The sequence below is a fragment of the Hypomesus transpacificus genome, chromosome 16 (genome assembly GCF_021917145.1).
Source record: "Hypomesus transpacificus isolate Combined female chromosome 16, fHypTra1, whole genome shotgun sequence".
Taxonomy (NCBI): Eukaryota; Metazoa; Chordata; class Actinopteri; order Osmeriformes; family Osmeridae; genus Hypomesus; species Hypomesus transpacificus.
In genome coordinates this window covers 2,467,298-2,487,783 of record NC_061075.1, presented here as the reverse complement: position 1 = coordinate 2,487,783, position 20,486 = coordinate 2,467,298, and the positions used below count along the sequence as shown (strand labels likewise).

Sequence of the window (20,486 nt, the reverse complement as noted above, 5' to 3'; positions counted from 1 at the left end):
GATCTGTTTTGATTGTATTTTTTTAAGATTCACTACACACCCCAATTTTCACCCCAAATACCCATGATGCAACTTGGACATAAACTACACCAACACTGTGGATATTGTTTATGTTAATAATTTATCAAGTCATAGACGTGATCACATTAGTAAGGCAGTGCTGTGTGACAAATACTGTCTTGTATTGGTTTGTGTATCTTGACAACATACTGTATCCATACAAATATACATGGTGATTAGAGAAGGTTCTGGAATGCATGAGTATGACTAACATTTTATAATCTCTCAGACGTAATTTAGTACTGTTTGCAAAATATATAATTGGGTTATAAAAAACACTGTTGATAGTTTACAGAGTAAGGAGAGTAGCATTCTGGGATTGTAATAATATTAAAATCTAAATATCTCCATGTCCGTCCATCAATACCGAAATTAATTTTCTCAATGAGGAGAGTGTATTGATGTTACATAATAAAGTGACACTGATACACAGAGTGGGAGGGCTCTAGACCTGCCTGCCCTGTCTGGGTTCCAGCTGGAGGGGGGAGATTTGACAGACCTGCTGACCCCCCCATGTCGGAACCCAACCCGCCCCCCGTCAGACGTCTGTCTGCTGTTGGTCTCCCCTAGGACTGGTGGGAGTCACGGTCTCCAAGGTAACACTATGGTAGGGGCGTGCGGAATGGTAGGGCGTGGCGTAACCCAACAGCCCCAGGGAGCCCGTCCCTCCTCCAGCCCCCCAGGAAGGTGAACCCAGAGGGCTTAGCCCAGCCACCTCTCCCCCCTGCTGGCCCGAACTCCTCCAGTCCTGCCCGTCATCCCCCTCCTCGCCTCCGGGGGGCACTGTCCCAGGAGCAGCCTCCTGAGGGGCTTGGATGTCAACAACTAGACGCCTCCGGAGTCGGGGCATTCGGAGACCAGTCCCGGACATATTGGTCCTCGGCTCAAGTCCGGAGGTGGAAGTAGTCTGTAGGGAGGGAGGGGGGTCCTGAAAAGTGGTCCTAAGCGAGCTGGTCTTCTCCGTCTCCCATCGCTGTGTCTCAGTACCAGACAGCCTTTCCCTGCCAACCCTGTCCTCTGGACTGGCCATCCATCCAGGATCGTCAGTGCTGCTGGATGAGCTGTCTACGTGGATGTTCAGAGCTCTCCTGGGGGCCAGAAACACAGCCACACTGCCAACACTGAGAGGAGATTCTTCAGACCTCGTTTCGTAAGCAAAGCTGGAGGAAGAGGTGGAATTCTTGTACGATGACAAACGAGAAGCAGGTTGGATGTCTTCCTCACGGTATTTGGTGCTTGTGGGTCTCCATGTGTTCTCATCTGTGAGCTGAGATGAGTTGTCCAAGTGGATGTTGAGAGCTCTCCTAGGAGCGAAGGATACTGGAGCACCTCCAACACTGAAAGATGAGTCATGATTGTCTGAAACCTTAGTTTGTTCTCTGGTCTCATCCTCACTGTCGCTGGAGGAGGAGGCAGGTGGAGGTGTTCTGGGGGTCTCAGGTGGAGATTCCTGGGTACCTGAATGTCCAAACGTCTCCAGGTCTGGGAAGAACTTCTTTCTTCTCCCTGGTATTTGGTGCTTGTGGGTCTACATGCTTTTTCTTCTGTGCTCAGCTGAGTTGAACTGTCCAAGTGGATGTTGAAGGCTCTCTTAGGAGCAAAGGACACTTTCACACCTCCAACACTGAAAGGTGAGTCCTCATCGTACTTGGTTTGTCTGTTAATCTGTTCGCTAGTTTCGTCCTCGCTGTCGCTGGAGGATGAGGCAGGTGGAGGTGTTCTGGGGATCGCAGGTGGAGAAGACAATTTGGTATCCTCTTCCTGGTATCTGGTGCTTGTGGGTCTCCATCCAATTTCATCTGTCCTGAGATTAGATGAGTTGTCCAAGTGGATGTTGAGAGCTCTCCTAGGAGCGAAGGATACTGGAACACCTCCGACACTGAAAGATGAGTCACGATTGTCTGGAACCTTAGTTTGTTCTCTGGTCTCATCTTCACTGTCGCTGGAGGAAGAGGCAGGTGGAGGTGTTCTGGGGATCTCAGGTGGAGGAGCAGGTTTGATTTCCTGTTCCTGGTATTTAGTACTTGTGGACCTCCATGCGTATTCATCTTTGTTGCTAGATGAGTTATCCAAGTGGATATTGAGAGCTCTCCTAGGAGCGAAGGATACTGGAACACCTCCAACACTGAAAGATGAGTCATGATTGTCTGAAACCTTAGTCTGTTCTATAGTCTCATCCTCACTTTCGCTGGATGAAGAGGGTACAGTTTTGTCAAATGACAATGGAGAAGCAGTCCTGATTTGGTGGTCTTGGTATTTAGTGCTGGTGGACCTCCATGTGTTCTGATCTGTGCTTAACTGAGATGAGTTGTCCAAGTGGATGTTGAGAGCTCTCCTAGGAGCGAAGGATACTGGAACACCTCCAACACTGAAAGATGAGTCACGATTAACTGGAACCTTTGTTTGTCTGTTTATGTGTTCACTAGTTTCTTCTTCACTGTCACTGGATGAGGCAGGTGGAGATTCATGGGGTGGTTTGGTGTCCAGTCGTCCCCAGATCTGGGAAGAACTATCTTCTACTTGGTATTTAGTACTGTTGGATCTCCATGTGTTCTGATCTGTGCTGAGCTGAGCTGAGTTGTCCAAGTGAACGTTGAGAGCTCTCCTAGGAGCAAAAGATACTTTCACACCTCCAACACTGAAAGGTGAGTCACAACCTGTAGTTGGTTCTCTGGTCTCATCTTCACTGTCGCTGGAGGAAGAGGCAGGTGGAGGTGTTCTGGGGATCTCAGGTGGAGGAGCAGGTTTGATTTCCTGCTCCTGGTATTTGGTGCTTGTGGACCTCCATGCATTCTGATCTGCGTTGAGCTGAGATGAGCTGTCCAAGTGGATGTTGAGAGCTCTCCTAGGAGCGAAGGATACTGGAACACCTCCAACACTGAAAGATGAGTCATGATTGTCTGAAACCTTAGTCTGTTCTATGGTCTCATCCTCAGTTTCGCTGGATAAAGAGGGTACAGTTTTGTCAAATGACAATGGAGAAGCAGCCCTGATTTGGTCGTCTTGGTATTTAGTGCTGGAAGACTTCCATGCGGACTGATCTGTGCTTGACTGAGATGAGTTGTCCAAGTGGATGTTGAGAGCTCTCCTAGGTGCGAAGGATACTGGAACACCTCCAACACTGAAAGATGAGTCACGATTAACTGGAACCTTAGTTTGTTCTCTGGTCTCGTCTTCACTGTCGCTGGAGGATGAGGCAGGTGGAGGTGTTCTGGGGGTCTCAGGTGGAGAAGCAGGTTTGATTTCCTGTTCCTGGTGTTTGGTGCTGGTTGACCTCCATGCTTGCTCATCTCTGCTGCTGGTTGAGTTGTCCAAGTGGATGTTGAGAGCTCTCCTAGGAGCGAAGGATACTGGAACACCTCCAACACTGAAAGATGAGTCACGATTGTCTGGAATTTTAGTTTGTCTGTTTATCTGTTCACTTGTTTCTTCCTCACTGTCGCTGGATGAAGAGGCAGTTGGAGGTGTTTTGGGGGTGTCAAGTGTGTTCTCCTGAGATACCTTGATATCCAGCCGTCCTTTAAGACCCAGACCAGCCCACCTTGCCACTGGGTCTGGGTGTGGCACTGGGTTAACCTCCTCTTCTTCATCTTCATCCTCCTCTCGGTTCACCGTGTACTGGGTGTCCTCGCCATCACTGTTGCTGGACTGGGAGGAGCCGGACGACTCCACCTCCTTGTCACGGAAGCGCTCCTGATCAGCGCCGGGTCTGGGATGGAGGTCAGGTTGTGGCAAAGTGCCATGTGCCAGCTGTGCATCCTTCACCGCCTCGTCTTTCACCTCCACTTCCTCTCTCTCCACGTTGACGGTGTACTCCGTGGTTTCGCTCTCGCTGCAGACCGAGCTGTCGGAGTGTTCCCTCACAGACCCCCGGCCGGGAAATCCTAAATCGGTGAACCGGCCCGAAGCCCCTCGGAAGGAATCCGAAAATTCGAAACTCTCCCCACTGTCGTTGTACTCCTCTGGGTCCTCCCCGATAGCCATCTTGGGCTTCCAGTCGGCGAAAGGCTCAGAGGAGAACCCGGGGACCTCGCTCCCTGCTACAGGGGAGGGAAGGGTGGGGGCCTGGGTGACGACAGGCGACGCCGCCCTCTGCTGGAGGGGGATATCCGTCTGAGGTGGGGACGAGGGCTCCCAGGGGTTGTTCTGGGTGACCTGTCCTCTTCGTCCTGGTACGTCTGAACTGTGTGAGGAGTGGGAGGAGTGTGATGAGGACTCAGACAGGCGCCTCCTCTCCACCCCTGGGTCAAGATCAGGGATGGGCTCAAACTCCATGGTGTGACCTCTTGGTGGCTGCTCTCCGTCTCTGCCGTCAGACTCCCTCTCGGAGTTATTACGTCCCCTGGGTCTCCCTCCTTCCGGGGTCCCTGGAGAGGCTTCCCACTGCAGAGTGTTAGAGTAGATCGCCTCCTCCTTAACTGTGTCATACACCTGGTCGTTCTGTTCGCTGCCAGCCAACGTATCGTAGTACTGCACAGTGCCGGGGTCGCTCTGGCCGCCAGCGGGGCGGGTGAACGTTACTCTCCTCTCGAGTCCTCCCTCCTGCTCCTCTTCCTCGTCCGAGTATGCCCCGTTGTCGTAGGGACGGCGGGCGTCAACGGCTGGGGAGGAGGGGGGGCTTCGTTTGGGGCGGAGCCTCCTGCAGAGCTTGTCCAGCAGAGGCCTGGCAAGGACGCCGAGAATAAAAGCCACGAGGAAGGTGATGAAGACGGAGAGGCAGATGGCCAGCGTCAGGTCTGACTTGGTGGGGGACTCTAGGGACTTTACTCCCCCCTGAGGGCCGCCCGACTGTGGGCTCAGCTCCTGCCCTGCCCTGTTCAAGCTCCTGGAGCTTCTGGTCCTTGCTCTTGGACCGGGCTCTCTTGTTAAGTGGACCTGGACGTCGTACACGGACAGCGCTCCCTCTGGTCCGGACACACACACGTACAACCCGGAATCCTGCGCTGTGATGTCATGGATCAGCAGCCCGGACACGCCCCCAGAGACCACACCCCTTGGAGTCTGCCATTGTGAACCTGGAACAGGAGACATTTAAAACTGGGCCTTGTTGTCACCTGGTGTCATGATCATCTCTGTTGTGGTTTACTATTTAAAAGAAATTGTAATGGTAAAAGCTTACATCAAATATGATCATTTGTGTATTTATTGAGCCTTTGCCTGAATTTCGACCAAGAAATACATGAGACTTGGTTGGAGTCACCTTGTTGTGATGAGTCACAGGGCAGCAGAAGCTCCGTCCCCTCCTCCACCTTCACTTCCTGGTGCCGCCCTTCACTGGCCCCTCCCCTAGAGCAGGATAGCTCTGCCTCCTCCAGCTGCAGCAGCTCTCTGCCTGAGAGGGAGGGGGGCCACGTGCACACTACCCCCCCCCAGTTACGTCGGCCGAGGTCCCGGTCATGGGTCATCCTCCTCTGCAAGCTGCGCAGGGCGCAGTTACACCTCCACTTGTTCCCTCGCAGACTAGCCCCGCCCCCAAGGGCACCCAGCCACAGGTGAGTCGTGGGGGAGAGTGTTGTCAGCAGGTTGAAACTCAGGTCCAGCACCTGGGAGTGGGATGGGTCAAAGGTCATCTCCTGAAGTCATCTGACAGATGTTATTGTTGGACTGGAGTTGAGATATTGTTGTTGTTGCATTGTGCCTGATAGCTGATATATGCTCTGCACTGTCCCTGGCAAATACAGAGCTAGTGTAGTTACCAGATACATACATTTAAGTAGTGCATGTAAGAAGTACAGCGAAGATCCTTGATTTTTGCTTGATGTGGCTATATCAATACAGTAACTAAAAACTGCTAAACAAATCAAATGTAAATGTAACACAGTTACCACGGGACTTATCGAGATGATACCAGCAGACTGGCCCTGGCCAATTGGTGAGTGTTACCCTGGACTGGGTCATGTGGGGGTGTGTGTTACCCTGGGGTGGGTCATGTTGGGGTGAATGTTACCCTGGACTGGGTTATGTTGGTGTGAATGTTACCCTGGGCTGGAGAGGTGGGGGTGTGTGTTACCCTGGGGTGGGTCATGTTGGGGTGAATGTTACCCTGGACTGGGTCATGTTGGGGTGAAAGTTACCCTGGGCTGGGTCATGTTGGTGTGAATGTTACCCTGGGCTGGGTCATGTTGGTGGGAATGTTACCCTGGGTTGGAGAGGTGGGGGGGGGGGGGGGTGTTACCCTGGGCTGGGTCATGTGGGGGGGAATGTTACCCTGGGTTGGAGAGGTGGGGGGGTGTGTTACCCTGGGCTGGGTCATGAGGGGGGGAATGTTACCCTGGGCTCGGGCAGGAAGGCAGGTAAGGTTGTGGGGGTGAGTGTTACCCTGAGCTGGGGCAGGTGTCGGAGGGCCTGGGGGTGGAGGCTGGAGATGAGGTTGTTCTGCAGGAGCAGCTCTCTCAGATGGGGCAGGTGTCCCAGGTCCTCTTCTCCCACGGAAGAGATCCTGTTGTTGGGGAGATGCAGCACCTGCAGACCCCTGAGGCCCTTCAGACCTGGAGCACACAAGACAACACGTCATACACACACACCCTAAATGACATTCACACACAACTCACAACACATCATTCACAACACACACAACGCAACAGCACACACACGACACGACACAACACCAGTAACATGGCAGAGTCTCCTCTGTGGCGTGAATGTAAAACCCCAGAGGAATCTGAGGTAATCGCCAGTCATTCGAGGTATGTGAGTAAGATCACCTTTGCACTGCGGGGGAGGGGGACATTCCTGCCTGATAAGAAGTTGCATTAGGAAACCTGTCCTTTCATGTCCCTGTCCGCGTGGCCATGGTAACGCCAAACTACATCCTCGCAGTCCCACGACAATGGTCTCTATGGCTACTTCTGCAGCCAGGGTCGCTCTGGGTTGTTGGGATGACATGACTGTAAACACAGCCTGTTCTTTTCTCATCTGAGATGTGGTTATTTTGCGGCTGGACAAATTATTAACTCTGTCCAACGAAATACTGTACAACTGTACACTACAGATCCCTGGGATCCTTTCTATATGCACTGCTATCCAACATCCAGTATATCCTAACTAACTCCCCAAACTGTATACAAACTAACCCCCACTCTATCCTAACTAACTCCACAAACTGTATACAAACTAACCCATAGTCTGCCCTAACTAACCCCCCCCAACTGTATACAAACTATACTATACTAATCATTACTCAGCTACAACCAGTTATGGACCATTGGAATTCCTGTGGGTTGGCTGAAGTTCATACAATCATTTGTTAAAAAGTTCCTAGTTGTGTGACCACCGAAGTTTAATAATTTCTGAGTGGAGCAAAGTCCTCATTTTGCAGGATGGGTGTGTTTACAGGTGTGCTGCTGTTATCTGGAGCCACCTGATTGTTAATACATGATCATCACCCACACAACACATAGGAACAGAGACAGGACCAGGGCCCAAGCAAGCTGACCTGTGGCAACTCTGCACAACACCAAGTTACTGAAGATATCGAAGACTGTGTGTGTGTGTGTGTGTGTGTGAGTTAAAGTGTGTACGTTTGTGAGAGAGGGTATGTTATTGTGTGTGTGTGCGAGAGAAAGTGTGTACTTTGTGAGAGAGTGTGTGTAAGAGTGTGTTTAAGTGTGTGTGTGTGCGTGTGTGTGTGTGTGTGTGACTCACCCCTGGGGAGTCCTTCCAGCAGGTTTCTCTCGGCAGAGAGCATCTCCAGGGCGGGGGCCCAGGACTCACACCCCCCCCTGCCCCCTGGGGGGCCACGATGAGGGGGACGGGGGCCCCCTACACACAGCGAGAGGTGTGTGAGGTTGTTGTGTCCCAGCCAGAGCCTCCGGAGTGAGGGCTGAGCCCAGCGCTGTCTGAGGGAGGTCAAGAGGTTATAGGACAGGTCCAGGGAGGAGAGAGAGGCTGGTAGGAGAGGCGGCGCCAGGGAGAGGCCGGCCGTGGAGCAGTTGAGGGTGGGGCCCGGAGTACAGAGGCAGGGGCTGGGGCAGGCAGGGGGGCGGCTCTGGACCCCTGAGCAGAGCAGTATTACAGCTAACACCAGCCACACTGAGATCCCCATCTCTGCCTGCCCATAAACGGCCAGCATGAACCAGTGGCAGATTGCAGGTTAGTATTCACCCTGTCAGAGTACATGGTGTTACAGCATATGATATTAGAGTACACAATCAGAGTACACATTAGAGTACAAGGTTTTAAAGTATATGGTATGAGACCACATGGTTTTAAAGTACATTTAAAAAGCACATGATTTTAAACTACATATCAAAGTGCATGATTTTAGAGTATGTATTACAGTTTATGGTGTACATAAAGTCTACCGATGCACAAATTGAGTTCATTTGAGCTGTTCCACAGCTATTGCACCTGTTACAGCACTGTAGCCATATTGGTCAACTGTACTACATCATGCATCATAAAACACATGGTTGGCTATCGATGGAATTAGGATTGTGGTGGTCGAATTTCCTCTATTTTGAGGCTCATCACAAACCATAACTGAAACTACAATTTAGTTTTTTTTCAAACCAATCCAGTATCTCATCCGTTTTCAACATAAATTGAATCAAATGTAACTCTCTCGGTAATAATCAGAGCACGGTTTAGTCATGTCGTCTTAGAAACAGTAGAAATACAGAAGATGGGACGAGTATTGAACTCACCGTTAAGTATCCAGACTGTGTCCGTCCACAGGTAGCTTGTGACTGTCACCCAGCCCGGTCCCCCCCACATCCCCCCCCACATCCCCGCCCACACCGGGATCAAAGTCTCACAGCCATGTTGACACCCACAAACACGGAGATTCCACTCAATCATTTAATGTTTAATCGGTTAATATCTCACCAGGATTCTGGATTCCGAGTTATAATCTCCCGTTTAACCACCTGTAAATGGATGCATGATTGGCTAATCGAACATCTGATTAGACATTTTTGGAAGTTCCCCACATGGTGAAGTACATTCCAGAATGCTTCCGTGTGTGTGTGTGATGCATTGATGAAGGGTTTATGAAGGGATAATACAGTACTACATCAGAGCACTGTTATTCAAACAGCATACTGTATTCCTTTATTAAAACAAACATGGGAAATTAAAGTTACCAAAAGGTTGTGGTTGTGATTTTATAAGAAAATGAATTCCAACATCCAAGTATCCAGTTTCTGTAGCATAGAACTACCTGCACATTGTCCTAAACACAACCTCAGAAACATTTCAAAGTGTTTTAAAACAAAAAAAGTCCACAAAGATCAAACTTCTGCCACACCGTTTCATATTTATATCGCACTGAATACCTCTCAAGTATTACCTCTCAGTATTACTGGTTTTAAGGAGGAGGCGAATACTGGGCGGCTTCAACACCTACAATAACGATATCTGTTAATAACGATATCAATCATGATGTAACAATATTTTCTATAACATGGTAAAAGACCAGCACATTTCGAAAGCAAACATTTTAAACTCCTAACTGTAAGTGCGTTTCAGTAACAAACCGTGATCAATAAATAAAGGATTCCTCAGCTACATGATGCCCTCTCATACAGCAGCCAGCTAACCCCTTTAGACCAGGCAGACAGAGCAGCGACCAGGTGTGTCATGAAACCAGACAGGCCGACAAGGTATGTTCATTACTGGTAGCTTACAAGGTTACTTTGCATCGTGCCTGGTCAATACAGACCGTCCATCGACTCTGGTATGTTGCTTTGGATAAAAGCGTCTGCTAAATTAATCAAATCTCAAATGAAATTGAGCCACACTGTCCAGTACCAAGGTCCTGTTTCTGCTGTCCACACAGAATGAGTACCCAAGCAAAAAGATATTATACTTAAAGTAAACTTACAAAGTATAAGCACAAACATACGTACATATATGAAAGATGTCACCAAGAATTTGAATGCACAAAATCTATATATTTTTGTACATTTCCAATTCTGAAGGACAATTAATATAATAAAAATGCATTAAGCACTCATTTAACACATTAAAATTGGATTTAAGTATCCTCTCTTTGTGCTTGGGTAAACACAACAACTCAGAAACACATATCCTTGGCCAAGCAGACGACACAAACACAACCGCGTACATAAACAAGCAACATAGTCAGCCAGACAAACAAAGATGGCACCATCAGAGGGGGAGGGGTTACTTGAGGCTGTGGTAATACTGCATCCGGGCAACCCAGCCTTGTGATTGGCTGACGGGACAGGATATCCTCTCCAGGGGGGGTCAGTGGGCGGTCCCACAGGGGTTGTCAGATGTCTGGCAGCCCATGTTGGGGTACTTGACACGCACGCGGAACAGTGTGCCGTCGGCACACATGCACAGCTTGTACCTCTCCAGCGTCTCGTCAAAGTACCCGTTCCCCGCCACCTCGGGCATGCGGGACGGACTCACCATGACCGAGCCGTTCAGAGTGATGCTGTTCTCCTGCAGGGAGGGGGGGGGGGGGGGGGGGGGAGGGTCCGAGAGGGTGAGTGTGTGGAGGGGGAGCGGTGTGTGAGAGTGTGAGTGAGAGTGTGTGTATGTATGTATCTCTAATTGTGTGTGAGAATGGGGGGGAGTGTTTGTGTGTGTGTATGTATGCATCTAGTGTGTGAGAATGTGTGAATGTGTGAATGTGAGAGTGTGTGTGAATGGGGGAGAGATTGTATGTGTGTGTGAATGGGAGAGAGGGTGTGTGTGTGTCCGTGAATGGGGGAGAATGTGTGTGTGTGTGTGTTACTCACAGCTCTGAGCTCGATGTCTCCCCCCATCCTGAACTCCACAGTCTTGCCCATGATGTAGACCCCCTCGTTTCCTCTGATGATGGCCCGGCTGTCCCCTCTGATGGTCAGGTCTGACGACGCATTGCTGGTGATCTGGAACAGCGGGGTTTTTTTATACAATAAAAATGTTTTTATTTTGTATAATAATGTGTTCATTTGTATAATAACGTGTTCATTTTGTATACTAATGTGTTCATTAAGCAAATGATTTTATCCAAAGTGACATACAGTATGATTATATGCTTCTATTGACTCAGTATTACAGAGTAGGGATGGATCTGACCCCTGACCCCTGACACCCACCCTCTCTGTTGAGGCCTTCTTCACACTGAGCACCTTGACCCCTTTGGGCAGGTGGAACTCGTGGTTGTCAAAGTCCGTGCTGAAGTAGGTGTTCTGGGTGCGGGGGTCGGTGAAGGAGATGCCCGCGTCACTGCTGATGGAGGTCTTCTCCTTCTCCACACTCAGCTTGGTGGAGCCCTGCTGAAAGACCACCTGGACACACACACAAACACACACATACTCATGTGAGTACGTGTCATACTCATACTCAAGTCAGACTTATGCTGTGATGGATGTATCTGCTAATAAGAGAGAGATGAGTAAGAGCATGCAATAAAATAGTAGCTATGTAGATATATGTGTTTTTGTGTGCTTGTGTCTGTGCGTGTATATGTGTGTGTGTGTTGGGTCTCACCGGGTTGTTGTTGCCGGTGATGAGCAGGTCCTGGTCCTTGCGCCCCCCCACGGTGCTCCGGTGCAGCGGCAACACCACGCCCATGTCAGCCTTCTGCTTGAACCGCAGCAGCCCGCTGCCGTGGAACTCCATGCTGTCACACCCGTTCGGCCCGATGCGGATCACTGTCCAGATCACCAGCGTGATCTGCACAAGCACGTCCATAGAGAAGGTTTGGGATTTGGACACGGTACCTCTGCTTGTTGTTACTGCTGAGTTTTTGTTAGTTATTTTATTGTCATTTGCTCAGGAAAAAAAAGAGATTTATGGCTAATAAATGGCTTTAGTTTCAGGCTTCTGTAACAGTGGGCATTAGTAGACTTAGAGAGAATGCAAGATATAAATGTAAACAATGTACAATATTTACCAAATATAAAATAAACAAATATAAAATAAAGCTACTGGGCCGGTACTGGCTGACCAGGAGCTAACAGGACGTCCTGCTTCACTTACAATGAGGTTGATGAGAGCCAGGAGGAAGAGCAGGATTATGATGCAGACGGCCATGTTGCCCTTGCGGCCTCGCAGCCCCGTCTTGTGCAGCCGCTCCTCCTCAATCGGAACATAGCCCGCCTTCAATCAAACCAGATCAAACTTTATTGGTATAGTTCTCTTTACTAGAAAGGTCACAGAAGGCTTGACATGCGTCCACAGAACTGCACCTAAACCAACATAAGACCCTGTGAAAAGACAAGGAAAAGTACAGGAGGAGTACAGGGTCAGCTAGAGGGCTGAGGAGTACAGGGTCAGCATAAACACCTTGAAGTTGCTGTTGTGTTCCTTGTTGGTGGTGCGTCGCTCGATGGCCTTCTCTCTCATTGTCTTCTTCACCGGCCCGTTTGAACTCTCCTGAAAGGCATACATTTTATTCATTTAAAACTTTTATGCAGCATCCAGGGCCTACGGCCAGTCCTCTGGTAACACCATTGATGAATCCTGTGGTCCATGTGTTATATTTATATTGTATTCCTTTAGCAGGCACCTTTATCCAGACCTGACATACAAATCGTGCATGTAAAAATAACAGTAGAAAATCTAAGATCATTAGTGCATAGACTAGCTAGTTCTATCAGTAGGCTAGGCTACTTCAGTGGTCTGTCAGGGAACGTCCTGTATTTACACAGTGCAAACTAATACAGCAAATTGCGCATATATACTTATTCACACTTATTTGGTTTGTATAGGCATCAATAAGGTGATTAGCTAGTTGTTACATTGTAACGGTCGTATTTTCCTCTTTTATTGACTAGCGCCGCCAGTTGGAAACAGACGCGCGCGCCAGAGGAATGCACACCAGTTAAATGCCCAAGCGCCTGTCAGTCTCTGGGCGCGACTAAAAATAAACTAGAGGCCTGCTCATTCAGTCACAAACGCAATTTATGTACTCTTTACTTAAATTCACCACAGCTTATCGTCAGACATGTGTCGGTATTTGATAGTATAATTGGTTACGGGAAGGAGGAACGTTTGTAACGTTTTTCGTAGCAAGGCAGGCTGTAAACATAGCGAGGGCCAGTGGGCGTATTTGTCTGAAGGTAAACGATAAAACTCCCATTGTTTAGTATTTCGAATTCATACTGAGAAGAAATACACTTAGAATGTATACCACAGATAAACGAAAATAGAGTACAGAAGACAAAATAACATTTAGAATTGGAAACAGACCTGCTCCGACGCCATGTTGTCCCTCCCTCAGCGCGTTTGACAGCGCGGGCGTCAGAAATAGCGGAGGAGGGGACGGGTGTGAGTGAGCCCATATAATATACGACCGTGTACGCGTTGTAGTGGGCGCGTATTATAGACACTATGAATAGTAACCGTACTCCTTATAAATGAAACAAAAAACAAATTCGTGTTTTTTCAATAGTTTTCTACAAAGTACGCTTTTTACACGCGTAGTTCCCGTGCGCGAGAGAGGTGGTTGCTCCCCGTGTCAGCGACCAATGGGAGAGCCCTCGTCAGGATTCCAAAATAGAAAAACACACATATGGATGGCCATTCAGATTTTCCATAGATAACTCAAGGGCGGGGCTAATGAACTTGGGCCAAGCAATTACGCCTGTACAACTTTCTCCTGGCTTCTATGGGACGTCTTTCTACTGGATTGCTTTATGCGTCTCACGTCTTTATTATGAGAAAGGATATTATTGTATTTTTATCTGACCTTTATTTAACCAAAAGGCTCATTGAGATTTGAAATCTCTTTTGCAAGAGGGTCAGAGCTTGAGACTGCACTTGAGCCTGAGACTCCTGGTATTTAAATTAAAAACACAAAATTGGGACAAGTTCAACCAGTTTAAGATGGCACTAGTGTAGCATCGGAGCTGCTCTACCCGGTATGTTAACGACACGGGACTGCCTTTTGGATAGCCCGCTGTTGGCTCGAGACCCGGTGTCGTTTGACAGTATGACATTACAATGGGCCGCTTCATTACATCACAGACACCTGCGTCCGTCCGAACGCAGACCTCTGTGTCAGAGTTCTTGGACCGATGCATGGCCGGAGACACAGGTCTACACAGAGAACAATGTCAGAAACTTGAATAAACACTCTCAATCGTACTAAAGGCGTTGCTACAACTCCAGTGCTGCTTGGCATCTGTAGTGAAGGTAGGATAACAACGTCAAGTGGAAGAATTTTTACAACTTGGGTGTAAAGGACGGGCGCGCGCCGGTCACGGGCGCTCTCGTAGCAGACGAGGTTAAATCCCTCGGAGTGTCCAGCAGCGTTTCAAGGCTTGCAGGATTAGCAAGAGGACATGGCCGACTCTCTCCGGAGGCTGGTGAACACATCTTCCTTCATTGTTCTGCAAGACAAACTTGAGTCCTGGTACAAAGACTATCATGTAAGTCATTCATTATTTACGTGTGACCTCAATCTGATCATTGAATACTGTTAAGGAGTAGGCTGCTTTTTAGTCCTACTCCGCTATTCGTGCTTGTTTTCAGTTTTTACTGAACTACTATAAACCCTAAAATAGGATGATTTCAGTGAATTTATTGGATCTGACCGTAATCCTAAATTGATTCCAAACATTTTATGTTTACCTTAAATTACTTAAAAAAGTATACACTACTTCCAGTGCCATCACAGCACTTGAGTAAACTAGAGAAGCAATTTGAACTTCAGGTTTTATCGAGGTCACAATTGATCTTAAATTAATGTAACAAAATATGCGACAGTGTAATGGAATTTACTCGTTTTTATCAGAACACAATGATTTCCCGGCAAAGTTTGGTTGCTATGGACGCCAGTCGTCATGGTTACAGTTAAACCCTTCCTTGCGCCCCCTCGTGCTAAAAGATGGACATGTTTCACTGTAAGACTATTGCCTTCCACCGATACTTATTAATGCAAAATAATGATTCTTGATTAAAAGTAAAAATGTATGAATGAACGCGGTTAAATACGTAGAAGTAAACACACTGTTTCTGGCTGAAGGAGCCAATCGATTGACTGGAAAAGACTGTGACTGTTCTAGATTTAGGCCATGTTTCTTTAAAGCCTTCTTAAACTCAGTCACCTGTCTCTCACCCCTTTGTCACCTGTCTAACTTGGCTGTCAACTGTCTGACCTGCCTGACCTGTGTGTCACCTGTTCAGGTGGTGTCCTGTGATCAGAACCTGAACAGGTGCTGTGAGCTGGTGGAGCTGACTGCCAAGATCCAGAGCCAGCTCTTCAACATCCTCAATCTTACTGCTAGAGAAGGTAGTGTTGACCTATGAACTCTGACCCTCACTGCCAGAAAAGGTAGTGTTATCTATAACCTCTGACCCTTCCCTGCTTCCTCCTGTGCACCAGGTGGGCACTATGGCGGAGTCGACACACTCAAATCACGCCTGCTGCCCTGGCTGGGCACCTGCTTCTCCATGGCAACACCCTCGGTCACCACGGACACCAGCCTCAACCTCATCCAGGTGAGTAACCAAGTGACACTGCCTCTCAGAGCTCAGCCAATGACTGCCCTCTCCTCCCAACCCTTTTTTTCTTCCCTACCCATTCTGGAAACATCTGTTGGGTTTTTATCTATTTTATTTATTTATTTTGACCCAGGAGGGGTTCACTGATACTATACATCTCTTTTGCAAGATAAATAAATACCAGGTTAACATGGCGTGTGTGTGCGGCTACGTGTGTGTGTGTGTGTGTGAGTGTAGGAATCGGTGGAGAAGGAGAGGAAGATCAGAGTGCTCTCAGCCTCCCATGATGAAGACATGAACAAGATGGAGGCTCAACTGAGCTCCACACGGCTGCAGCTGGACTCTGTCAAGCAGGAGTGAGTCCTACCGGAAGTCCTGCTAGTCCTTCAGGAAGTCCTGCTGTTGCATGACAGCTGTCACCAGTTGCGATTGTTATAACCAGTTGGATGACTGTGTCATCATAACCTGTTGTGTGACTGTTATTACCCGTTGTAGACTGTCTGACGCCCATATGGTGCTGGACGACACCAAGAACAAGTCCGCCACCACCCTGCTGGCCACCGAGGATGAGATCCTGCAACTGAAGGATGAGTGAGTAACCTTCAACCTTCTAGAAGATTCCAATACAGTCAAGTCCAGGTGCCGATGGTCATCATATGTTCCTGGGATTGTGTGTGTGTCTGTGTGTGTCTGTGTGTGTCTGTGTGTGTGTGTCTGTGTGTGTCTGTGTGTGTGTGTCTGTGTGTGTCTGTGTGTCTGTGTGTGTGGGTCTGTGTGTGTCTGTGTGTGTGTGTCCCAGGCTGCGGGCAGCGCAGGACCAGCTGCAAGTGTATAAGAGGAAGGTGGATGTTCTGGATGATTATGAGAAGCAGGTTCGAATGCTGAGGGATGAGGTCATTTTCCTCACTGCTGAGAAAAGCATGCTGCAGGAGAGGTGATACACACACACGCACACATGCATGTGCAGACACACACTCACATGCACAGGCACCCACAGTCTCTCATACCCACAACTAAACTGGCACACAGTACCCCATCTCCTCTATTTTACCCTCATCTACCTCTGTCTCACCTACCACCTCCCCTCTCCCAACCCCATCTTCCAACCCCCCTCCCTCCTCTCCCCCTCAGACTGATCCGTAGCCGCTCCCCCAGCCCCCCCCCCAGGCGCTCCCGCTCCCCCAGCCCCATGAGGAGGGACTCTCCCACACGGGCCCGCCTCACCCTCTCCTCCCGCCACGCCCGGCTGTTGTCTCGCTACGGCGACCTGTACGCTGTGGAGCGCCTGGAGGCCCAGAGCATGCTGAGGCGTTACCACGACGACCTGGAGATGGTGCAGAGGATCCTGTTCATCGCCACCGTGGTATGACAATCCCTCGGCAACCGCCCTCCTGGCGACCACCCTCACTGTAGCAACCGCCCCTAGCAACCACTCCTACCGTAGCAACCGCCCCTAGCAACCACCCCTCGTGTCCACCTCAGTATGAACAAATAGCGTATTTTTCCTGATGTTGTAGCTGATCTGTTCTCGCTGTGTGTGTGCATGTGTGCGTGTGTGTGTGGGTGGATGTGTGTGTGCATGTGTGTGCGTGTGTGGGTGGATGTGTGTGTGCATGTGTGTGTGTGCGTGTGTGGGTGGATGTGTGTGTGCATGTGTGTGTGTGCGTGTGTGGGTGTGTGTGTGCATGTGTGCGTGTGTGTGTGTGATGGTCAGGAGTCATTCCAGGCTGCTAAGCTGGCCTTTCGGCAGTTCCGCCTGCGTGTGAGGAAGACCCTGTCTCCCGCCCACCTGGGGCCCGGGACGCTGGAGGAGGCTGCACTGGACTACATCACCAGGAATCTGGACCTTTACGACGTACAGGCCAGCGTTAACGTAAGCCCGCTCCCTCACACACACACACACAGGTGGTTACACACACACACACTCACACATACACGCCGTCACATGCACAGAGACGCACATACCTGTGTGTTCTCTCCTGGGCGTGTGTGACGGCGCGTGTGTGTGTGCGTGTTTCCAGGAAGTCATCGACGCCATGAATGTGAACCCTCGGATCTCGTTCCCGCGGGAGGTGGACTTGGTCCTGATCAGCAGCTTCATCAGGGAGGTGTGCCGCGTGGCGTTCGCCATGCAGACCCTGGACCCTCCCCTGGACCTGGCCTTCACCAGCGACGGAGAGCTCTACAACGACACCAGGTCAGGCCGCCACCTGGGCTTGACCACGCACACACGGACACACACACGGACACAATCAATTCATAGATCAAGTTTGTTGTTACATTCAGCTGTTCAAATGAAAGAAGAAAATGGGTTTGACTCATTGAATTATAAATAGATAGGAAGTTGTGTGTTGGATACAGGCTTGCTGGTTGTCTGTCGTTCATCCATAGTTTGACCAGGTCTAACGCTAACCTGCCACTAGAGGTCACTCTAAGCTAAGCTATCTTTCGCACTCACGCTCACTCTTTCTGTGTCACGCTCTCTCTCACATATACACACTATCTCCCCCCCCCTCCCCCCTCCCTCTCTCCAGGTATCGTCGTAGTTATGACTCGGAGTTCACTGCTCCGCTGGTGGTCTACCATGTGTGGCCTGCTCTGATGGAGGGAGACTTTGTGCTCGTGAAGGGAGAGGCAGTCACCAGGAGAGGAGCCCTGGTACACACACACACGCACACACGCACACGCACACGCTCACATGCATGCATGAACGCACACACACATTCAACTCTATGTTAATTGATCCAATTGTTAATGAGGCTATGTATGACATTGATGGCTGATGTAAGCTGTGTGTATGTGTGTGTGTGTATGTATGTGTGTGTGTGTTTGTGTGTGTTACAGTGGAGGAGTCGCAGCAGGAGCTCCAGTCCAGTGCGGTCCCGTTCTGGTAGTCCCACCCGTACTCTGGTGAGTCTCTCCCTGACCCTCTCTCTCTCTCTCCCTCCCTCTTTCTCTCTCCTCCCCCCCCCCCCCTCTCTCTCTCTTTCTCTCCCTCCCTCTCTCTCTCTCTCTCTCTCTCTCCCTCTCTCTCTCTCTCTCTCTCTCTCCCTCTCCCTCTCTCTCCCTGTCCCCCCCCTCTCTCTCTCTGCCAGTGGAACTAAGTGTGTTGTCTTTCTGACCCTGTGTAACATGCCTTCCCTCCTCCGCACCCAGGGTGAGTACACACACGACTGAACCACAGCAAAACTGAACCATGGCAACACAGCTCCAGACTCTTAACGTCCTCCTCCCCACTTCCTGTCCCCCCCCTCTCTCCCTCTTCCTCTCTAGGTTTTTAGCCACAACAGGAGTCTCTCCTCTGGCCGTCTGACCACCAGTCTCCTGTGAGGCCCTGCAGCTGACCAGACCCCAGACTCCAGGGCCACACACCTCTCAGTACATCTACATTACTTCTTATCAATCAAAGTCTCATTTTGAACTTTAACCCGCTGGCTTTGATTCTCATTGGTATTTGTGTTTCCTGTATGCTAATCAAGGATCCCCAGAGTGCTGTAGGCTAGATTCTATTTGTGTTGATGTGTTTGATGTAATCCTTAACTATTCACAATGACCCTCATCTATGATGAGGGTCAACGATATTTTACTACCCAGTATTCAGATTCATGGTAATAATGTGAATGACACCATGTCATAGTAGTGGTAGACCTGCACATTAGCACTTTCCTAGTATGTCTGAGTTTGAGTGGAGTTTATCTAATCTAACCCCTAGTAGACCAGTTGAATCCCTGGTAAATCCATTTAATGAATCAAGACCTAATTTAGCTGTGTATTTAATCCAACCCCTGGTAGACCTCATGTTCTCTAATGTGGGCATAGCTCAGTGGCAGAGCATGTGACTGCAGATCACAAAGTCATATGTTTCTTCTAAATCAATATATACATTAGTGTTATCTCCTCTGATCCTGGTGGCACCAGGGTGTGTGTGTGTTTTGTCGACGTTCTTCTAAAACCCTCTGGTGCTAAAGTTCACACAGAACTTTCCAACTTTCTCACGACAAAACCCCAGAGAACAATCTAGTATTCAGTCTCTCTCGCGTGTTGTTGTTGTTGTGTGTTTTGGTGCTTTCACACAACCTCAAACAGTCATGGGGAATGATTGAACGTGTTTTATAAAATGTATGAAATGACATCAGTGATGATACGCACAAAACGAGTAAATAACCAGCACTCAGGGGATGATGAGTGTTTTGGGGAGTGTTGTGTTCATGTTTCCCCTTTTGGCAGCTCGGCTCCGCTGGCAAAGTGCTTCTTTTAGCCTCGGTTTCCAATGTGAACGCTAACTTTAGCGAAGGTTATAGAACAGCCACTCGGTGATTCATTCTCTCTGTGCTACTCCACTTACCATGTAAACATACCTATCTGGAAATGGTGCCTTTATAGATGTTGTTTTTGTTTTGTTTTTACAAATAAAGAATATCAATTCACTGCTTTTGAATAAAGCGAGACTCGAATGACTCAAGCAGCCCCCCCCTCCCCCCCACCCCCCGATACACACACACCCCAGCAGCACACTGATTACACCCATGGCTTCATCATGAGCAGGGAAATAAAAATAAGCTGGTGTTGTTGCCAGGGTATCCCAGAGGGTAATTACAGTACAGCCTTGGAAGCAAAGACTGACAGGAAAATTAGAAATCACAGCTGGCCAGAGACTGCGGACGCGTTATGAATTCATATGCCAACCATGAAAGCTCCTTCCTATTCCACTCATGCTGGGATTATGTCCTTAAAGAACCTAGTTGAGGTTATTTTTACCGCCAGAGTATTTAGGTCTTCGGACATCCTTCCTGACCAATGGCATCGTCTCCCAGCACAGTTGCCCTCTGTGAAACCAGAAGTCGCTTCCTCTCCCCATCAGTCTCATGTAAAATCACTGCATCTGCTGTTGTCCGAGTAGAACAAAGAATGGACTCAGAGGCCTGTCATACACAGATGTAGCTATCAGTGTATTGAGTGCAGTTCACTCACAGGGGGCAATAGGGGGCGATGTTGCTCCATTGAAACACCAAGAAGATTGT

General features: G+C 49.1%; 3 protein-coding genes across 6 annotated transcripts; 1 reads left to right on the top strand and 2 right to left on the bottom strand.

Moving 5' to 3' along the window:
- Positions 1-61: 61 nt before the first annotated feature.
- Positions 62-8,753, bottom strand: LOC124478625 (mucin-17). 4 transcript variants are annotated; one of them, XM_047036956.1, is made up of 5 exons: positions 7,705-8,753; positions 6,379-6,548; positions 5,261-5,603; positions 3,211-5,075; positions 62-2,457 (listed from the first exon to the last, which is right to left on the bottom strand). In XM_047036956.1, exons 1-5 carry the CDS (start codon positions 8,129-8,131, stop codon positions 1,138-1,140), a joined length of 4,125 nt encoding a protein of 1,374 aa, XP_046892912.1. In that variant the 5' UTR covers positions 8,132-8,753; the 3' UTR covers positions 62-1,137. The 4 variants fall into 4 exon arrangements, with proteins under 4 accessions (XP_046892912.1, XP_046892913.1, XP_046892910.1 ...); XM_047036957.1 differs by having other exon boundaries at positions 62-1,931; positions 3,420-5,075; XM_047036958.1 differs by lacking the exon at positions 62-2,457 and adding an exon at positions 2,777-2,802 and having other exon boundaries at positions 2,835-5,075.
- A 397-nt stretch (positions 8,754-9,150) lies between these two features.
- Positions 9,151-13,448, bottom strand: sgcb (sarcoglycan, beta (dystrophin-associated glycoprotein)). Its single transcript, XM_047037216.1, has 7 exons — positions 13,210-13,448; positions 12,304-12,393; positions 11,998-12,117; positions 11,506-11,691; positions 11,112-11,303; positions 10,770-10,901; positions 9,151-10,470 (listed from the first exon to the last, which is right to left on the bottom strand). The coding sequence occupies exons 1-7, from the start codon at positions 13,222-13,224 to the stop codon at positions 10,270-10,272; spliced, it is 936 nt and encodes a 311-aa protein (XP_046893172.1). The 5' UTR covers positions 13,225-13,448; the 3' UTR covers positions 9,151-10,269.
- A 756-nt stretch (positions 13,449-14,204) lies between these two features.
- Positions 14,205-19,781, top strand: spata18 (spermatogenesis associated 18). The gene is made up of 12 exons (XM_047037095.1): positions 14,205-14,390; positions 15,148-15,253; positions 15,347-15,462; positions 15,703-15,821; positions 15,961-16,056; positions 16,265-16,399; positions 16,597-16,828; positions 17,180-17,338; positions 17,487-17,662; positions 18,000-18,123; positions 18,310-18,375; positions 18,739-19,781. The coding sequence occupies exons 1-12, from the start codon at positions 14,304-14,306 to the stop codon at positions 18,793-18,795; spliced, it is 1,473 nt and encodes a 490-aa protein (XP_046893051.1). The 5' UTR covers positions 14,205-14,303; the 3' UTR covers positions 18,796-19,781.
- The last annotated feature ends 705 nt before the right edge of the window (positions 19,782-20,486 follow it).